At 40.4% G+C, this 19,251-nt stretch overlaps 1 protein-coding gene across 5 annotated transcripts in view; it reads right to left on the bottom strand.

The window, feature by feature from the left end:
• Pcyt2 (Phosphocholine cytidylyltransferase 2) overlaps positions 1-19,251 on the bottom strand; it is a 101,906-nt gene that overhangs the window by 57,004 nt on the left and 25,651 nt on the right. For 4 of the 5 annotated variants that reach the window (XM_067158307.2, XM_067158303.2, XM_067158306.2 and 1 more), the window contains exon 3: positions 11,751-11,798. The exons of the other annotated variant lie outside the window; for it this stretch is intronic. In XM_067158307.2, the coding sequence (XP_067014408.1) occupies positions 11,751-11,798 (48 nt within the window). The remainder of the gene's footprint in view (positions 1-11,750; positions 11,799-19,251) is intronic. 5 annotated transcript variants of the gene reach the window in all.

Genomic DNA, 19,251 nt, shown 5'->3' with positions numbered 1-19,251 from the left:
CCTGCGTGCGCAATTGAGGAAACTGCTTTTGAGGAAGTATTTTATAAAAATCGTGCACATTTCAGGATTGCAGAAACATGTCCTTGAGCTGGGCCTTGCCCAGCAGATCTGTCATGTCAAGCTCAAAGAATGAGGAATATTCTCACTCAAAAGAAAAACAGGTTTGATGTATAAATTAAAGTCAGTCTCAAGCACTTGAATTCTTGAAACCTATTCGAAAATGGAGCAGCTAGCAAGGCGACTATGTTGCTGTTTTGTGTCCAGACTGCTAAACCCATCTCTCCTTCCTCCTCTTAGCTTAGTGTGCAAGGCAAGAGCACGGTTTGGTCAGGCCTGATCTAAATCGAGAACAAATTCCTTCGGTGTAGTAAAAAATCAGAATGATATTTATTTATTGTATGATGAATCGAAGTTATTTACATATACATTTTAATACAAAGTTTGTGGAAAAATATCCACAGTCACAAGCTCGTACAATCTTACAATTCTAATAATAATAATGTTATTTGTTTTACGTCCCACTAACTATTCTTTTACGGTTTTCGGAGACACCGAGGTGCCAGCATTTAGTCCCGCAGGAGTTCTTTTACGTGCCAATAAATCTACCGACATGAGGCAGACGTATTTGAGCACCTTCAAATACCACCGGACTGAGCCAGGATCGAACCTGCCAAGTTGGGGGTCAGAAGGTCAGCGCCTTAACCGCCTGAGCCACTCAGCCCGGCACTTACAATTCTAGGTCTAGTTCTCTGACCCATTCTAATGCTTCAACTGATGTATGATGAATGTCCATTATCGTTCCTCTGAAAGCATCAAGAGGGCAGTCAGCAACAATGTGGTGGACAGTCTGCTGCACTTCCATAGGTATAACTGTCCTACACGTGTCCCCCCGGGTGGTGCTAAGAAAGCAACAGTGATAAGATGACACCAAAGTGTCAACAAAGACCTCTCGGTCAAAGGATGAATAAGAAGATGTGAGGTTCTTTTCAGGACCTTCAAGTTTGTAGAACTGGGTCATCGCTGCGCATTTGTTGGCTGAATATCGAAGGGATAAGTCGAGCAAAATGTGAATATCTTTCCAGGCTCTCATAGAAATATGCGGTTGATGTCATCATACTCCAAGAATGACAGTAAAACATCTGTACACTGACACTCCGAGAACACACATCACTATGACGCACGGTGACCTTACATTACTGTCAATATTACACTAAACGAAAAAAAAAGAAAGAGATTTAATGTATAATATGCATATTATGTGATTTCTGATATAAATGTTTGGTACAAATATATTTCAGACAGGTAACTACCACATTAAGCACACACAACCTGAATTGTAGTTTTCACTAATTTTTTGTAAATGTAACTAATACCACTTTTCTTTAACAAATCCTTCAATTTTATTCGATGACACCCCTCAGAATTTCATTGTCCTACTCTCAAACTAATGTTTTTTAAACAAACCCACAATAACTAAATAAAAATTGGAATTTTTGGTCTAAAATATTAAAATAGGCCACAATGAACAAATTTAAACATTATAAAACAGTGATTAAACCAGAAGAATTATACGCAGCAGAAACAATGAACATGAATTTCAAAGGCCAGATGGAGAAACTCGAGCTAAAAGGAAGGAAAATTTTAAGAAAGATCATAGGAGCAAAATTTCAGGACAATAAGTTAACATACATCAAGAATGAAACGCTCTACAAGAAAACTGAAAAGTCTCAGATACTATGCGAAAAAGAAGAATAAATTTTTACAGTCACCTTCTCAGAGTGAACACCAAACAAATATTTGACTTCTTTCGTAACCGCAAAACAAAATCCAACTGGTTTAAAAAAACTGAAAAAAAGACCTAGCAGAATTAAAATTTACAGAAAATTCACTGTTCGATCGCACACCTAAAGTAGTAATTAAAGACGAAAATATAAGGTTCCAAGACAAATCTACTTTAAAAGCCAAACCTATTATCTTGGAAGACGAGAGGAGACCAAGATGAGAAAGAATTAATACTGGGCACTACGGAAAGAACAACATACGAAGAAGCGATTGATTCAACGTACTCCAAAGACGGTAAAATGAAAGAAGAAGAACGAACTAAATAGGCATTTTATGCAACAGAAAATTCTTACTATTTGTTCGTATTGCATATAAATGTGGAGATATTTAACTAGTTTTAGTTTAGCTCTACAGGCAAAAGAATGCGCAATCATAAAAAAAAAATTAAAGAATAAAAACATCGTACATCCAATTGGCTATTAATAACAGAGTATTCCGAAGTCATCCTTCACACGATTACTGAAGTTCACAGTGTAAAGATTTCATCTGCTTACTTAACTTTTAGAGAGAGATAAAAACAAGATAGGAACACACGCAGGATAAATACAATGACAAGCAAGTATGGGATGAGGGAAAATAGGAAGAAGGATAAAGATAAAAAAGCAAAAAACTAGCAAAATCTCAAATCTTCATACTCTGTGGTCTTCAAAAAGATGGGCCTCAGCACCCAACGAGCTTCACCACGAAAGCAGGCTTCAAGGGGCCAGCTTGGCAGGATCTTTAGTCGTTATGTCGGAAGTGTAGGATAAGGAAAAAGTGCACGATAAATGCGCTAAAAGGAAATGGACACAAGATAATGATAAATACTGGTGGCAAAAGACTAGGAGGAAAGAATACACACGAATGAGAAAAGGAACACAAGTCAACATCATTTTCATTTCCCCTTGTCCAACTCCTGCCAAGTCAGGGTGTTGATGGTACTTCTCCACCGTTGCCTCTCCTTCCACCACTCCTCTTCAGTAATTGTATTCCATTCCAGTCTACCCTTTGTTGTACTGTTCTTGACAGAGTCCATCCATCTTGCTCTGAACCTCCTTCTTGCCCTCTTTCCTTCTATCTTAGCCTCCAACACTTGTTTAACTATCCTTCAGTCCTCCATCCTCATAACATGTCCAAACCATGTCAATTTATTCTTCTCCATCCTATCACTCAGTTTTTCTACCCCTATTTCTTTTCTGACCTCCACATTTCTTAGAATTTGTTTTACGTCGCACCGACACAGATAGGTCTTATGGCAACGATGGGATAGGAAAGGCCTAGGAGTGGGAAGGAATCGGACATGGCCTTAATTAAGTTATGGCCCCAGCATTTGCCTGGTGCAAAAATGTGAAACCTCAGAAAACCATCCTCAGGGCTGCCGACAGTGGGGTTCGAACCCACTATCTCCCGGATGCAAGCTCACAGCTGCACGGCCCTACCTGTATGGCCAACTCACCCGGTGTCTATCTCTCCTTGTCTTCCCTACCATACTCCACAGAAACTTCCATCTCACTGGCCTGAATTTTACTCTCATCTCGTGCTGTCGAAGTCCAAATCTTAATATATGGGTACAGTACATCTTGTATCTTATCTCTTTACATTTCATAGGAACTTCTCTGTTCGACACCAGGTTCCTTACATTCTGGTAGAACGTATTCCCTACTTGTACCTTCTGCCGCTCTCCTTAACCAAGCTTGTCCCCTGATATTAACAATTCTTTTTCCTTCTCTTTTAATTGTGTAGGGTAAACACTAAATACATTTCTCCTGTTGACATCACCACTGTTTTGCTCTTCTCCACACTGATTTTCAAGAGTCAATATAAGCAACAAAAAGTAACAAATAAGTGTAAAATATTAACATGAATAACAACACACACAGTAACAGGATAAACACAAAGACAGGTCACTGTGGAAATGGGGAAAATGAGAGAAGGACAAACATGAAAGGGCAAGGAAAATCTCCTATCCAATTTATCCTATCATGTATTCCTTTCCTTGTTTTTCTCTCTATATAGGCTACATGACTTAATTTAAAAGTTGTGCATGTGTTACTTTCTATTAACATCTAGCTGTGCATCTCCCATAAACACTTCCTATAATTATGCTATATCAATTCATTTTAACTTATAAAAAGAGGAACATCGAAAGAATATTACAGTATGTAAAGCAATCACATCAGAAAGAAGTATTCTGTTAATCTCCCCTTATGAGGAGTGAACACTTTTAAAACATGACAGACCAACCACCAAATGTTAAACAAAAGACCCCACCATCCAGTCCTTCATGACAGCCAGCAGCACTGCAGACACAACAAGACCACCAGTCTGAAGAAAAAGTAGGTGAGAGGAGAAAAGTAGGTGACCCTCTTAGTTCACATTCCCACACTCAATTACTTTCTCGGCTGCATAATGACAAATTGCACAACATCAGCTCTCATTTCCCTGTTACCACACCCCCCACAATAGCAACATACACATTTAATTTGCTTGTATTAATAATGTTTAGGCTCAAATCTACACGAGCATCAAAAGGTTTAAACTCGCCTCTGAAAATCTCTACAGATTCTGAGATTTACTGCATTTCTCTTGCATCTCCAGCTGCAGGTATTTGTCTGTTCTGATCTATTATGCACTAAAATATGATATTTAACTATTATTTAGGTACATGGAGAGTGATACTGGTAGTATAATCGTGAGCCTGTGTGCACCAAACATCAGCCCAGATTCTGTTACACCAAAGCATTTACAAAACTTAAAAGACCCTGCTACCTTTGTTACTGAAATAATCTATTATTGGATATAACATAGACAAATTTTCCTCCTTTTTGATTTTTTTTTTGGTTCAGTGTTTTTTCCAACAAGGATTTAACTTCAGTACTGCAACAATTTTTCCAGGATAGTGACTCACAGCAGAAATGAGGAGGAAAAAAGCAGTGAAAGTTGACTCCTTGCCACCCAAGGTTTGTAACATTATAAGTATAAATATACTTGAAATTCCTTAGAGGAGAGATGTGTTCATTGCGATGTCTAGGAACCCACTATCCCACCACCGGAAGTACATTTACTTTTATTACCTAAGAAAGAGTAGCACCTGCCACTGTCCATTACTGGAGTAGCTTCCCGCATTCCTATTGGCCAGTGAATTGGGATGTGACGTCATTCCCATCGATGATGATAATTAGACTGCGTTACCAACCCCGGCAAAATAAAAGCACAAATAAATAGAACATGTAAAAGAAACAACGTGGAATACAAAACAGCAAATATTCGTGGGGATGTGTCCAATCGAACGCTCTGCTATAGCCCTACAGAATGCTGAAGACCTAAAAGCCGCTTTGTGGCTCTAACCTGGGGGGCTTATACCCCAAGACCCTCTTTGATTGGCCACAGTCCAATGCTCTTCTCACTAACCGGACCTAACCAATCCAACCAATGGTTTGCCACTAGCCAGATCTAACCAATCCAGACCAATGGTTTGTCATTAGCCGGACCTAACCAATCCAGACCAATGGTTTGCCACTAGCCATACCTAACCAATCCAGACCAATGGTTTGTCATTAGCTGGACCTAACCAATCCAACCAATGGTTTGCCACTAGCCATACCTAACCAATCCAGACCAATGGTTTGCAACTAGCCAGATCTAACCAATCCAGACCAATGGTTTGTCATTAGCTGGACCTAACCAATCCAGACCAATGGTTTGCCACTAGCCATACCTAACCAATCCAACCAATGGTTTGCCACTAGCCATACCTAACCAATCCAACCAATGGTTTGCCACTAGCCATACCTAACCAATCCAGACCAATGATGTGCCACTAGCCAGACCTAAGCAATCCAGACCAATGATTTGCCACTAGCCAGACCTAAGCAATCCAGACCAATGGCTTGTCATTAGCCGGACCTAACCAATCCAGACCAATGGCTTGTCATTAGCTGGACCTAACCAATCCAGACCAATGGTTTGTCACTAGCTGAACCTAACCAATCCAGACCAATGGCTTGTCATTAGCCGGACCTAACCAATCCAGACCAATGGCTTGTCATTAGTTGGACCTAACCAATCCAGACCAATGGTTTGTCACTAGCTGAACCTAACCAATCCAGACCAATGGCTTGTCATTAGCCGGACCTAACCGACCAATGGCTTGTCATTAGTTGGACCTAACCAATCTAGACCAATGGTTTGCCACTAGCCACAACTAACCAATCCAGACCAATGGCTTGTCATTAGTTGGACCTAACCAATCTAGACCAATGGCTTGTCATTAGCCGGACCTAACCAATCCAGACCAATGGCTTGTCATTAGTTGGACCTAACCAATCCAGACCAATGGTTTGTCACTAGCTGAACCTAACCAATCCAGACCAATGGCTTGTCATTAGCCGGACCTAACCAATCCAGACCAATGGTTTGTCACTAGCTGAACCTAACCAATCCAGACCAATGGCTTGTCATTAGTTGGACCTAACCAATCCAGACCAATGGTTTGTCACTAGCTGAACCTAACCAATCCAGACCAATGGTTTGACACTAGCCAGACCTAACCAATCCAGACCAATGGTTTGTCACTAGCTGAACCTAACCAATCCAGACCAATGGTTTGACACTAGCCAGACCTAACCAATCCAGACCAATGGTTTGTCACTAGCTGAACCTAACCAATCCAGACCAATGGTTTGCCATTGGCTGGACCTAACCAATCCAGACCAATGGTTTTATCAATAGCCAGACCTAACCAACCCAGACAATTGCTTTGTCACTGATCGGATTTAAAAATTAATTCGGCTTTGCGCCACTATTGCCCTACAGAATGCTAGAGACCTAGAGACCTAAACGTCACTTCGCAGCCCTATCTCGAGGGCTTACACCCCCAGACCTCTTCCTTGGTCACAGTCAAATGGTTTTGTCACTAGCCACATACAAAACAGATCGCTGTGTCTCATACATTATTAACATACGACTTTGACACGGGGGGAAGCACAGAACCGCTAGAAAAAACACATGGCATACAACTCCAACGAAATTATGCACAGAAACTATGTTAATAGAGCGCGAACCAGACAATAAGAAACTTATTCTTTCGTCCCGATTAACTGAGTCGCTAGCGTGCACTAGCCTCTCTTGCTTGTAGGACGATTGCCGTCCCGAATCCCCATCCGTAAAACACACATGCTACCGTAGCGAGCAGGAAACATGATACGCGAAGGCGACAGACGATACACTCGCAAAATAAAGCATCAAATAAAAACACTTGAAAATGAGGTTGGGTAAATTACACAAGCACATAAGAATTTATCTTTTATCTTAAGGGAATAGTTGACTGTACATGAGGATATATTGGTCAAAGGAAGAATTAAAAATAAATCGGAAGAAGAGTTAAAAAACCGAAATTTTCCGGGTAAATCGGAAGGGTTGGCCGGTATGCCAAGGGCATCCTCATTAGATGGGATCTATCATGGCTTCTTGATGTTGAGTTGAAATTTAACACTTTCATAGTCACATAGTCAATACATGTCCATACAAACATAGCCGCATTTCAGATGACCGTCTTACTTTAAGACTACCCCTCGCGTAATTGTTTAGAGTATTGTCTAAAAGTGTCACTCCTCCAGTAGACCACCATAGCGTTCTAATTTCAGTGACGTAGGATTGTGCCCTTGTTTTATTTGCCTAGCATGCATCCTGAATTGTATAAGTATTTTTCTTCACTGTATTTTTTTCCCATTTGCCTCGGACCAAACATTTATGCTATTCAATAATACTTAACTATCTTATTTTCTAGGTTTCTTAAAATGTTAACCCTCATTAAAAATTACAGGAAGGGAAACCAGCTTTTGGGTTGTTAGGCCATGGCATTTGCAGAGTTTCGCCCATACGTGCCATTTGCGTCATCAGTTGATTGGCACAACCCTCCACGACTCTGCTTAGCAGTCAGACCAACTGAGTGGTCCTGCCGTGTTAGCAAATAGGGATTGCTAACCTACTAAAGGATACGTAAATTCTCTGTTTCCACACAAATATGTACTCCCCATGGAATTATTCCTCGTTACCGCAGTGAAATCACCAGCATACAGTAGAAGTTTGGTCGGCGTAAATGTGAAATCATTAGTATATGTAATAAACAGAAGTGGTCTGAATACCATAACCTGGGGTACGCCTACTTTAATATCACTTCAGTTTGACTGCACATTTTCTTCCTTGAAAGCAATATTTTTGCTTCCACCTACTTTAGTAGGTTCCAAACAATTTCAGGTCAAATTCTTGTATACCATACCTAATAATCTAAGTTTTAGAGTAATAATAATAATGACTGAGGAACTAAAGGATAAATCATGTTAAAGGAGGGCTGAAACAATTGAGGCCACACAAAAAAAATATATGAAGCAGCACTGTTCAAACGGGTGCGCACAGAGCAAATCTTAATAAGCATGGATATCAAATGAGGACGAGGTGTTAAAAAGTTTCAGCATGAGAGTTCTGCAGAGAAATGAAACTTGTCATTAACAGTTAAAAGCATAAGCAAGTTATCAAATACAGAACAAGAGGGAGAAAAGCAGACTCAAAACAAGTTATTAAAAAGAAGAACGTCACCAATTAATCTTTAAAAAATTAACAGTTAATCAGCCTGTAAATACAACTTATTAATTTACATATTTATATTGGGTGGTCCACCCACCTCTTGCACTATAGTTTTATGCAATCCATCGCTTTTACTACAATTCTGAAATACATTGGTCCCTCTCTTTAAACTGGGATAATACAACGAGGTGGGAGGTTACAGGCTAGAAGACAGCAGGAATCATGAGCGCCGCTATTAATTCATTACGGGTACCTCGAATGAACCCATAAAACCAGTACACATAAGGAGGTGCACACACAGACGAGGAACAGGGATTTGTATAGGTAGGAAACTGCCCGCTGCACGTCAAACCTCGTAACAGCTTGCTTGGCGGGGACACGGTCGGAGCAGCTGCTGCGTTAAACAACGTAGGTAAGTGAAATCCTGTCACATATTTCCTAGCCTCTTCCAACCCAGCTCCATACCCTATGCTACAATACCATTACAGGGGTAAATAAATCTGAAAACTATTAAGCATACAACCTTGCCACATCCCAAGGGATTGGTGGTATAAAAATAATACTTTTGTAGGATTTGAAACTCAGTTCCCTTGAGCACAGTCCACTATCACATCTCCAACTGCGCCCCTGCCAAGTGAGCTATTGCGAGGCTTGACATGCAGTGGCCAGTTCCCGGCTTATACAATACCGGTACCTGTTCCTGGTCTGTGCAGCTCCTGTTGTAAGGTACGTGTTACGGGTTCATTCGAGGTGCATTTTAAGAAACCACTCGGCATCTCCGGAATAAATTAGATGGATTGCAGACCTTTCTATCCATATTTGAAAAGTGGTCCTAATGCTGTAAATTGTATTTATGTAACAATATAATTTAATGTAATTCTTATTGTCTTGTAAGCATCATACGCTAAATAAATAAATAAATAAATAAATAAATAATTAATTAATAGTGGCACTCACAATTCCTGCTGCCTTCTAACCCGGTACCACATGTCTCGTTATATTACCCTGGTTTAGGGAGAGGGACTGATGTATTTCAGAACTGTAGGAAACTGTAGATAGCAATGGACGGGTGGACCACCTGTTATGCATGCATGTTTCACCAGCTTGCCTATGATGAAAAAGCTCTGTCACTCAAAATCAACAACGATGTCAAGCAGCAGATCAATGTTGGGTGGGTGAAATTGTGACTGCTGACAGGCATTGTATGTCTGTAAGACATTAGTCAGACCTGCCCTCGTGAATGGATCCAAACAGTGAGCAATGCAGAAGAAGCACGATCAGCAAACGCATGCCACAGAGATGTTAAAGCTGTGATTGTTACTTTGACCGAGACTGAGTGTGTCGAGCACAAGCGAGGATCCTTCGGTATCACCAGTATTGGTCTATATTTTCACTGTCCCACACTCCGCAAAATTTAATAATTCAGTTGTTTGTTTTTTAAACTACTGTTTAGTTTTGCATAGTAAGCTTAAGTAGCTGCAAAGTTTCCAGATGAGGATACTCAAGCATATGCATAAATTACATGAACCAAACAGAAATTGATACAAAAATGCAAAAACCTCATATGGTACGAAGAACACAGATCTACATTTGTATGTATGTCCAAATCTTCTAGCCATTGCACCAACAGTTTAGTTTTTAAAGACTTGTAAAGATTTAATGATATGGTGTAACCGGGTGAGTTGGCCGTGTGGTTAGAGGTGCGCAGCTGTGAGCTGGCGGCAGCCCTGAAGATGGTTTTCCATGGTTTCCCATTTTCACACCAGGCAAATGCTGGGGCTGTTATTATTACACGATGGTGATCTAAAGAAAAATCACAGCAACAGAACCAGCTTCTGGGTTGTTGGACAGTGTGCAAGTGCAGCGCTCAACCCAGAATGTGCCATTTGGACTCGTCTGTTGGAATGGCATGCCTTACCAAGATGCTGCTCAGCAATGGCAGACTAATTGCACAGTCCCACTGTGTTAGCAAAAAGAAAAGATTGCCACGCTGTTAAACGAAGAGGGGTTCTCCATCACCAAAAAATTTGTTCTCACCATAGAGTGGGAACAATTTAAAGAACTGCATTGAAGATGCCTTCAATTTTCAGTGTGTCAGACCCCCTATATTGTTTCCTAATTGTAATTCCACTTGAAACAATCACCACCACCACCACCATTTTAGAGAAGGCAATTTTCTTTCTTACTTTCTTTTTTCTTTCCTTATTTGCTCAGGCTGTGAATGTGGCTTTAGTGTGGGCACTCCCGAATGTTACTCAGGATCGGCTCTTCTGATGCAAAGAGAGTATTCCCTTTGTTTCTGTCTCTGGGCCATTGGGATGTCCTCCTCCTCCTCTAAGGTGGTTTTAGCTGTTCGCTACCACATTGCCCCTGGGCATTCTTAGCCTCTCGTTGGTTCTGCAATGGCAACAGCTTTCTGCACAGGATCATCTTCACAACGGTGCTTGTCGAACCTGTACCAGCAGAGTTGTACCTCACATGCTCACTACACACTTCATCGTTCAGAGTAACACTCATAGAACACTGCAGCATTTACACCACTGTGGCGTGTATATGCTGATCATGTTTCTTCTACCGTGCGCAACACTTAATCACACATGAGAGCAAGTCTGACAACCATCTAGCAGCATTTTCTTTCCCTACTGTTTTTACATCGTACCAACACACAAAAAGTTTTTGGTAACAGAAGGATGGGAAAGGTAGCAGCCATGCCCTTAATTTTGCCTGGTGTGAAGTTGGTAAACAACGAAGATGTGAAATTGGTAAACAATGAAAAACCATCTTCAGGGATGCTGACAGTGGGATTCGAACCCACCATCTACCGAATGCAAGATCACAGTTATGTAACCCTAACCGCAATGACAGCTAGCTTAGTACCATCTACCAGACCTTTCCTCGAAGCTAAATGTGCATCCGTCTGTCCCACACGACACCTGTCAGTAACGACCATTCTGTGGTGAGCATTTGATGATCCTATGCTTCTGCCGTGTCCAGCATTCAGAGACATACACGAAGAAAGGTCTCACAACCATGTTGTAAACTTTCCCTTTAGCATTATGGGCATTCACCTGCCGCACAAGACACCTGTCAGAAATCACCATATCATTTAGCCAACAATGATGTGCTGCTTAACATCGTCAATGATTGTGGTATCAGTAATAATGATAAGAGGCGAAATGCTGGAACCTGCCTGTCATCCGTGGTTTGCCGACTAGGAAAAGGGTGAAGAATAAACTGATAATATACAAAAATAAGCAGTATTAACTGGCTGTTCAATTGGTAACTGTTTTCTCTTTAAAAAGCTATTGAAAGGAGAGGTTAAGGGGCAGGGTCAAACAACTGACCTTACAAATGCTTGCAGAACCTGTTTCTGCTTCCTTCTCTTGCAAAAACTGAAAAAGAAAACAGAGCCTGGATCCAGCAATTCTACCATGACAACATAATATTCACTGCAATTAAGGGAAGAATCAAATCATCATGAATCTTCATTTACAGCAGAGGAAAGCATTTAATAGGGTTTCATACACTAGTGAATGTACACTTCAGAAAATATTCAATAACTTGACAAATTTTCTTGAAATCTGTTCCTTGCATTCATTACTAGCTCCTGTAGCCTACCAGTAACTGTAGCAGTCACTGCAGCAGTACTCCTGTCAACCTGGACACAACCCAGGGGAGGCTAGGCTTTGCCCTTCACAAGCCAGGAAAAAAGGCCGAGTGAGAAGGAAGTAAAGTCTCTTTTAAAAACCTTGGTCCAGCAGACACCATGCCAGGGTTGCAGAGAAGTTTTTAACGGCAGCTTCAACAGGGAAGGAGACCTTTGGAAGGGCACAATTGGCGGAGGAGATTAGGCATTCCAGTACTGAATCTTGTGGATGAAGTTGGGGACTACTAAAGGCTATAATAAGGGAGTTCACCCTGATAGGAAAACTCTCAACTGCATCAGGAATAGCAAGTTAGCAGAAGAGGAAAAAGAGAGATGGAATTGTTTTCAACAAAGCTTGCTCATTCCCACACCCGGCCTGTTGGACTGGGGATGCGTGGCTGCAATAGACACAGAGCAGACATCAACCAACAACAGTCTGTCAGTGTAATGTTATTGTTGATTAGTTTTATAGGCCTGGATCATGTTATTTCCTGGAGATACAAAGGAGGTGGTAGTAGTATTGGTTGTTTTAAGAGGAAGAACAACTGGGCAACCAATCTCTATTACACCAATCAGAGGGAAAATGAAGAGGTCAGACACTTCAAAAATTGAAGATATCAGGAAAAGAAAAACAAGGCTCATGAAGGGTGAGAAAATGAAAAACTCCCTAGGCCTCGCAACCTAATACTGTCAGGGTTGAAAAGGATTTTTTTTTATTATTTGCTTTACATCGCATGGACCCAGGTAGGTCTTATGGCGACGATAGGTTAGGAAATGGCTAGGAGTGGGAAGGAAGTAAGATACAGCCCAAGCATTTGAATTAGCGATGGGTCGAACCAGTTCATTCCTATGAACTACTTCACTCATTCACACTCTTTACTGAACCGTTCAAATGAAGTAGTTCGTTCATGAAGTAATCAAGCCTGATGATGATGCCGAGTATGTCGTTCAGCAGCGACTTTGTTCACAGTATCTCACTCACTCAATAAAGCTTCATAATACTTTATAATATTACCAACAGATGGCAGAGCTATGTAATTATGGGCCAAATAGCTTGCTTGCTTACAGCATCTAGATGATGGATGATAAGGACAGGAAAAAGATAAAGATATAACGAAGGAAATACATTTAATCTAGGGTCATCTTATTCACATGTGTCTTTATCTGCCACATGATACCTGTTTTAGCTGTACTCTGGCAGAAAACAGCAGGGTTACCAACGTTATTCATCATAATATATTTTCCTCTTAAAATACAATCTGAAACAGAATGAATTTGACTACCACTGCCATAAGTATCTATTTATCTACCCTGATGAATCTTTCATATAGTTATCCTCCTGTGGGCAGGGGCGGTAGAATAACACCCACGGTATCCCCCTGCCTGTCGTAAGAGGTGACTAGAAGGGGCCCCAGGGTCTCTGAACTTTGTAGCGTGGATTGGCGACTATGGGGCCCTTAGCTGAGTTCTGGCATTGCTTCCACCTGCTTGTGCCAGGCTCCTCACTTTCATCCACTCTATCCGACCTCCCTTGGTCACATCATGTTCTTTTCTGACCCCGACGTTATTAGAGCACTCGAGGCCTAGGGATTCCTTCATTTTCACGCCCTTCGTGGCCTTTGTCTTCCTATGGCCGATACCTTCATTTTTCGAAGTGTCGGATCCCTTCAGTTTTTTCTCTCTGATTAGTTTTAATAGTTGTACTTCCTCTTAAAACAATAATCACCACCACCACCTTTTATATAGTGTGCTGTCACTAACAAGTAGCTCTCATTTTTAATTGAAGTTCACCCATCCATTGTCAATACAACTGCTTCTGCAGACGACATTGCAAGCATAACACAAGCCTGTGAAGTGTTGAAAGTTTTCAAAGATTGTACTGAGAAAATGAGCAGTGAAAGACTGGTCACTGCATCAAAAGTCATACTCCTCATTCGGTCATTGAAAAGATGGAGTTGCAGATTTGCCAATTACTCTGAAATTCGTGGTGATGTGAAACAGATGGCCGAGAAGCTAGTGGAAGAGCTAAATTGTCGTACTTGAAGCACTCTAGGAGAGATGATTCCAGCTTCAGGTCTTTAAAAATGATATAAAGTCCATTCATTTTGATTTATTATTTAATTAGTCTATTCCCCAAGTGCAGTTTTGTTTAATTAATTAAGTGTTGTGTATGAGATGAACACTCCTGCAAGGAAGATCCTCTTTCGGCTGTGAATTCAGTGCATGTTTTACTTCCAGATTCACAAGGAAAGCATTTTATTTGCATGTCTGCTGTGCTCACTCTGTCGGACTGTCAATGTCTTCGTAGGCTATATATCTTTAATGGTGTAATAACACAGTTGACAGGTAGGATGGGACTGGGAGTAAAGGACGAAATGAATGACGTAGCTAGACTCAGAGGAGGAAAGAGAGAGCGAGCGACAGACAAATCGAATGAGTTGTGAATGATATGAAGTTTTTGAACTGTGAATGATGTGAAGTGTGAGAACTGTGAAGTGTGGGAACTGTAAAGTGTTTGAACTACCAGTTCATTGAAATTGAGTGGTTAGTTCACACTTCATAGGAGTGAAGCGTTCATTTTGAACGACTCCTTCACGAGCTACCCATCACTAATTTGAATGGAGTGAAAACAGGTAACCACAGAAAACCATGTTCAGGTCTGCCGACAGTAGGGTTTGAACCCACTATCTCCCCAATGCAAGCTGATAGCTATGCACCCCCTAACCGCATGATCAACTTGCTCGGTGGTCGGGAAAGAACAAAACTTGAGCAAGGGGGGTTGGATAGGATAGATGAAAGTGAGGAGCCTGGCACAAGTAAGTGGAAGCAATGCCAGGACTCAGCCATGGGCCCCCATGGTCACCAACCCACGCTACCAAGTTGAGAGCCCCTGGTCCACCTTTTAGGCACCCCTTATGACACGCAAGAGACTGCCATGGGGCCAGGTCGGTTTCTATCTTTATAATAAGTGAATATTTTAGTACGAAAGGACCAAATATTCAAAATAATTTTTAATATAGGTGATAAATATTAAATACTACTTTGGCAGAGAAGTGTATTGAATTTAGAATTCAAAAATGTAAGAGTATTATAGGTAGTATTGTTAAAAGATTTTGATAAGAATGTTAGGGGTCGTTATGTTGATCATTTTTGTATTGATTCGGGTGGCCTTTCTTACTTTATTGGAGCGGAAGGTTTTAGGTTATATTCAAATTCGTAAAGGGCCTAATAAAGTAGGGTTTATTGGGTTGCCACAGCCTTTTGCTGATGCAATTAAGTTATTTTCTGACCTGGCCCCATTCACGGGGGATTAACGTTAGAGGAAATGCACATGACATGCACAAGTTCAGTAAATACCTACGTATTACCAAACATTTTTACTGAATTGAACTGAATATCGAACAACAAACTGCAGCTCAGTTCTTAACATAGTTCTTACGTGATTGAAACGAGTCTGTATTTATGGGTCCACTGTTTTCAATACAAATTGTTTTAAGGATTAATATTTGAGAATTCTGAGTCAATATAGAACCTTCATGAAATTTATTGTTTGCCATTGAAAGGGGTTGTAATTTTTCTCAATAACGATACTACAAGGAATGCCTATAAAGGCTTGTACTCAGTATTTTCATTTCACACGACCTGCAAACCACTTTTTAATGCATGTTGAAAATGCAATAAATGTAAAATTTAATGAAAGTACAAAATTTATACCAGGTACAATGTAAATGAAATGGTGATTTTTTTAAATAAAACGTTTTTTTGGAAGTTTTAACCGAGGATTTTGTACCCCCCTTTGACTGTTGTTGGCTACTACGCTCAGATACCCGGAGTTTGCCCACGCAACTCTGCAATGTATTTCGGCTCCTGAAAAAAAAATTAACTCGGCCATAGTATCCATTCCTTTTGGATTCCGCCTTCGTAGCCAGAGAGCAGCACAAGTGGAATGCCTAAATTGGAACGCAGGCACTGTAAATGGCACAATTTCAGAACGCCTGCAACTCGGTAGCACAGACTACAGATGATAAGATATTCTGATTTCCCGTACAAGAATCAGCCTGAAAACAGACCGAGAACTCCCTTCTTTCTTTCAGAATAGATCCGGATTGAATCATCTACAGTAGATTGCTAAAACTGACATTACATATTGTAGTTAAAAACATTTAAGACTGAAGTGAGAAAGATATTATGAATGTTACAACGCTAAAACATTCTTATTAAGAAAACATTTATGCTCTTATAAGATCGTGGTTTAAAATCTTCAGTGTGCACTGTTATCCACTTGCGTGATATCCTCTTGATATTATCATTAGTTGAAAGTCTACTAACTGGACTAGGCAGTATCTGAATAATAACTGATATTACATGATTTGGTTTGCTGCCAATGGGAATTACCATAATTGCATATGTCTCGGTGGTATGACTGCCTTCTTTGCCCAGTTGAACGATGTGTTTACATGCGAGGTTTTGTGCACACTAACCCGGTTTAACTTGTGCAGCACGATAACATCACGACAAGTGGATGACAGCACACACTGAAGATTTTAAACCACGACTTTTTCTTAATAAGAACATTTTAACATTCATAACATCATTCTTACTTCAGTTTTAAATGTTTTTAACTACAATATGTAATGTCAATCATAGCAATCTACTGAAGATGACACAATTAGGATTGAAACATGTATAAATGTGACAAATCTGAAATTTTAGTTTTTTTAAATTCTCATTAACCAAAATGTATCAAATAAGGAGGATACTATTCAACAATAAATCATTGTTATAGTGATTTAAAGAATATTAGACTCCCTTAGCCTTGCAACGCCTTGATTTGATTTCACTCTCTGAGAGAACACACACACATCCTAAGAACTTTAAATGATCTGCCTGTTCCAGTTTTGTATTCCCTACCTGACATTCAAACCTCCAAAATTTCTTCCTAACTGACATGACTTCAGTCTCGGTGCATACTAGCCAGCACAATCTGGAATTGATTAATGATAACACAAGTATTTTTAAACAGCCAGTAATGGAACGCACAAAATTCAAATACAAACAATTGATAAAGCTATTTTGTTTCCCAAAATTTACAATCCATTGTTCGCTAGGAGTTATGGCAGTAAGTTTCATATAACAGCGCAGAAGACTGAAGGGAAAAACTACAGTACTAGGTACAAACTCTGATATATCCTCCTGTATGAATGAATTAATTTTGCTCACAGCCCAGCAAAACAACACATAGGGAAATGAGAAATACAAGATATTCATTAGTGTGTATGAGGGGGGTGAGGGGTTAATTAGCTCAGTGGCTTAGATGTTGGCTTTCTACCCTGAAGGCGCATGTTCGAATCCTAGTCGATCCTGGATTGAGATTTTCATCTCAAAAATCACGTAGTGTCAGGAAGGTCGGTAAACTAGATGACAGGTATGCGGGAGGTAAACTACCCGGGAGTGTAAATCACCTGGTACTTTGGCTTGCCTGCTACCACCTCTGTTGATAAACTTAACCACAATAGGAATTTTATTTGATCCTATATTGACTTGTTTAAATCTATTAAAGAAACAACTTAAAATAGTCACTGAAGAAAGGAATTCATACTGTTCCTGAAACATGTATAAATTAATAGAGTAATTTTCAATCATTTAAAGTGTATTGACAAGATGGATCCAACCTAAACTATTTTAAATAGTTTCTTTAACAGATTTGCTGCCACCTCTGCATAAGCCTTTGAGCATTCTATCTGCAGGCTTCTGTGAATTGATTATCTCCACAATCCTCTATTTGCAACTAGCTCTGTGATGTCGTTTAGTTCCATTTACAGGAAGAGAAATTTGGGGATGGAAAAGTTTATCAAGGGAAATATTTGATAGATTTCCAAGATCTCTGAAATCATCTACAAAAAGACTAGGTAAACAACAGATAGGGAATCTGCCACCTGGGTGACAGCCCTAAATGCAGATCAATGATGACTTGAATCCAGGCTTAAAACTTTGGCCAAAACCAAAATGACCTTGGATGGCTCCAGCAACCCCAGAAATAACTGGGATAAGCTGACGAAACTACAAGGTATTCATTATTTTACTCTTCCATTGTAAACAGTTCTCTTCCGGGGACTAACTAAAAAAAGGGGGGAAAAAAAAACCTTTTAGGCACAAACATAGCCAAGATATGTCATTGGGAGGAACATTACAGAAACGGGGGATGCACTCAATAAACAACTTGGCAAACGTGTACGTCTAACATGCTCAAAATGCTTGTGAGCTACTTCTCATTATTATTCTTTCGTTACAGCCTCTGTCAGCTTTGTCATGGTTTGGGTTTTCTTCTCCTCGCAGAACCGCTTCGTCCTTTCTCTCCTTCAGCTGATATTTTCAGTGTCTCCCCCACTGGTGCTTCTCCATCCTATTCCTGTACCTATCTCTGTCATTGAGCTCTGGCAGATTGATTGGTGTATATTTATTTTTCCAGCTCTCTGCCCTTTCCACCTTGATCTCCATCTCAGTCCAGACAGTTCCCGTCTTTCTCTCGTCCTACCCGTTGTTTCCCGTACTCCTCTAGTCGCTCTCTTCATGTCCAACTTGATCACATGTCCAGCAAATCTTGCTCTTTTAAGACTTATTTCTTCGGAGATTGCCCTCATGTTTTGGTACAGTTCGTCCCTTGATCTTAGTTCCCATCGTTCACCTCCTCTTTTTGGTCCCAGTAGCTTGTGAGCTACATAAGCGACCTTCAGTATTACGACCACGTTACCCGGTCATACGACACACTTGGGTGGTTCAGACTAAAACAATGCCTTAACTTTCATGCCCTATGCCTTCTTCACCAAATTCTCTCTCTATTCTCTCCACCTCACATTCATTCTCAGTAAAACTAGTAGTCATCCGACCACAACTTTGGAATGGGCTCAGAAACAGACACACACTCATCTGTAGCACACCATCATACAACATGACTCTGGAATAAGCTACCTAGCTATGTCCGAGACGGTCAGCAATGACTCCAACAACTCGTGATGATGTTCAGCCGGGTGCTGTCTGGTTGTATAACAAAGGTCATGAGAACTAACCATGTGACATGAAGCTATAGTAGAAAGATTACAAGACACATTTTCGGGACATAGGATATGCTTCCATTTTAACTGCTTTTTTTCTTCTTCTTCCCTGTCCCATCATCGCCTATCTGTGTTGGTGCGACGTAA

Source organism: Anabrus simplex, chromosome 14, assembly GCF_040414725.1.
Source record: "Anabrus simplex isolate iqAnaSimp1 chromosome 14, ASM4041472v1, whole genome shotgun sequence".
Taxonomy (NCBI): domain Eukaryota; kingdom Metazoa; phylum Arthropoda; class Insecta; order Orthoptera; family Tettigoniidae; genus Anabrus; species Anabrus simplex.
Note: the sequence above shows the minus strand (reverse complement) of the source record. Positions and strands in the feature narration are given on the sequence as shown.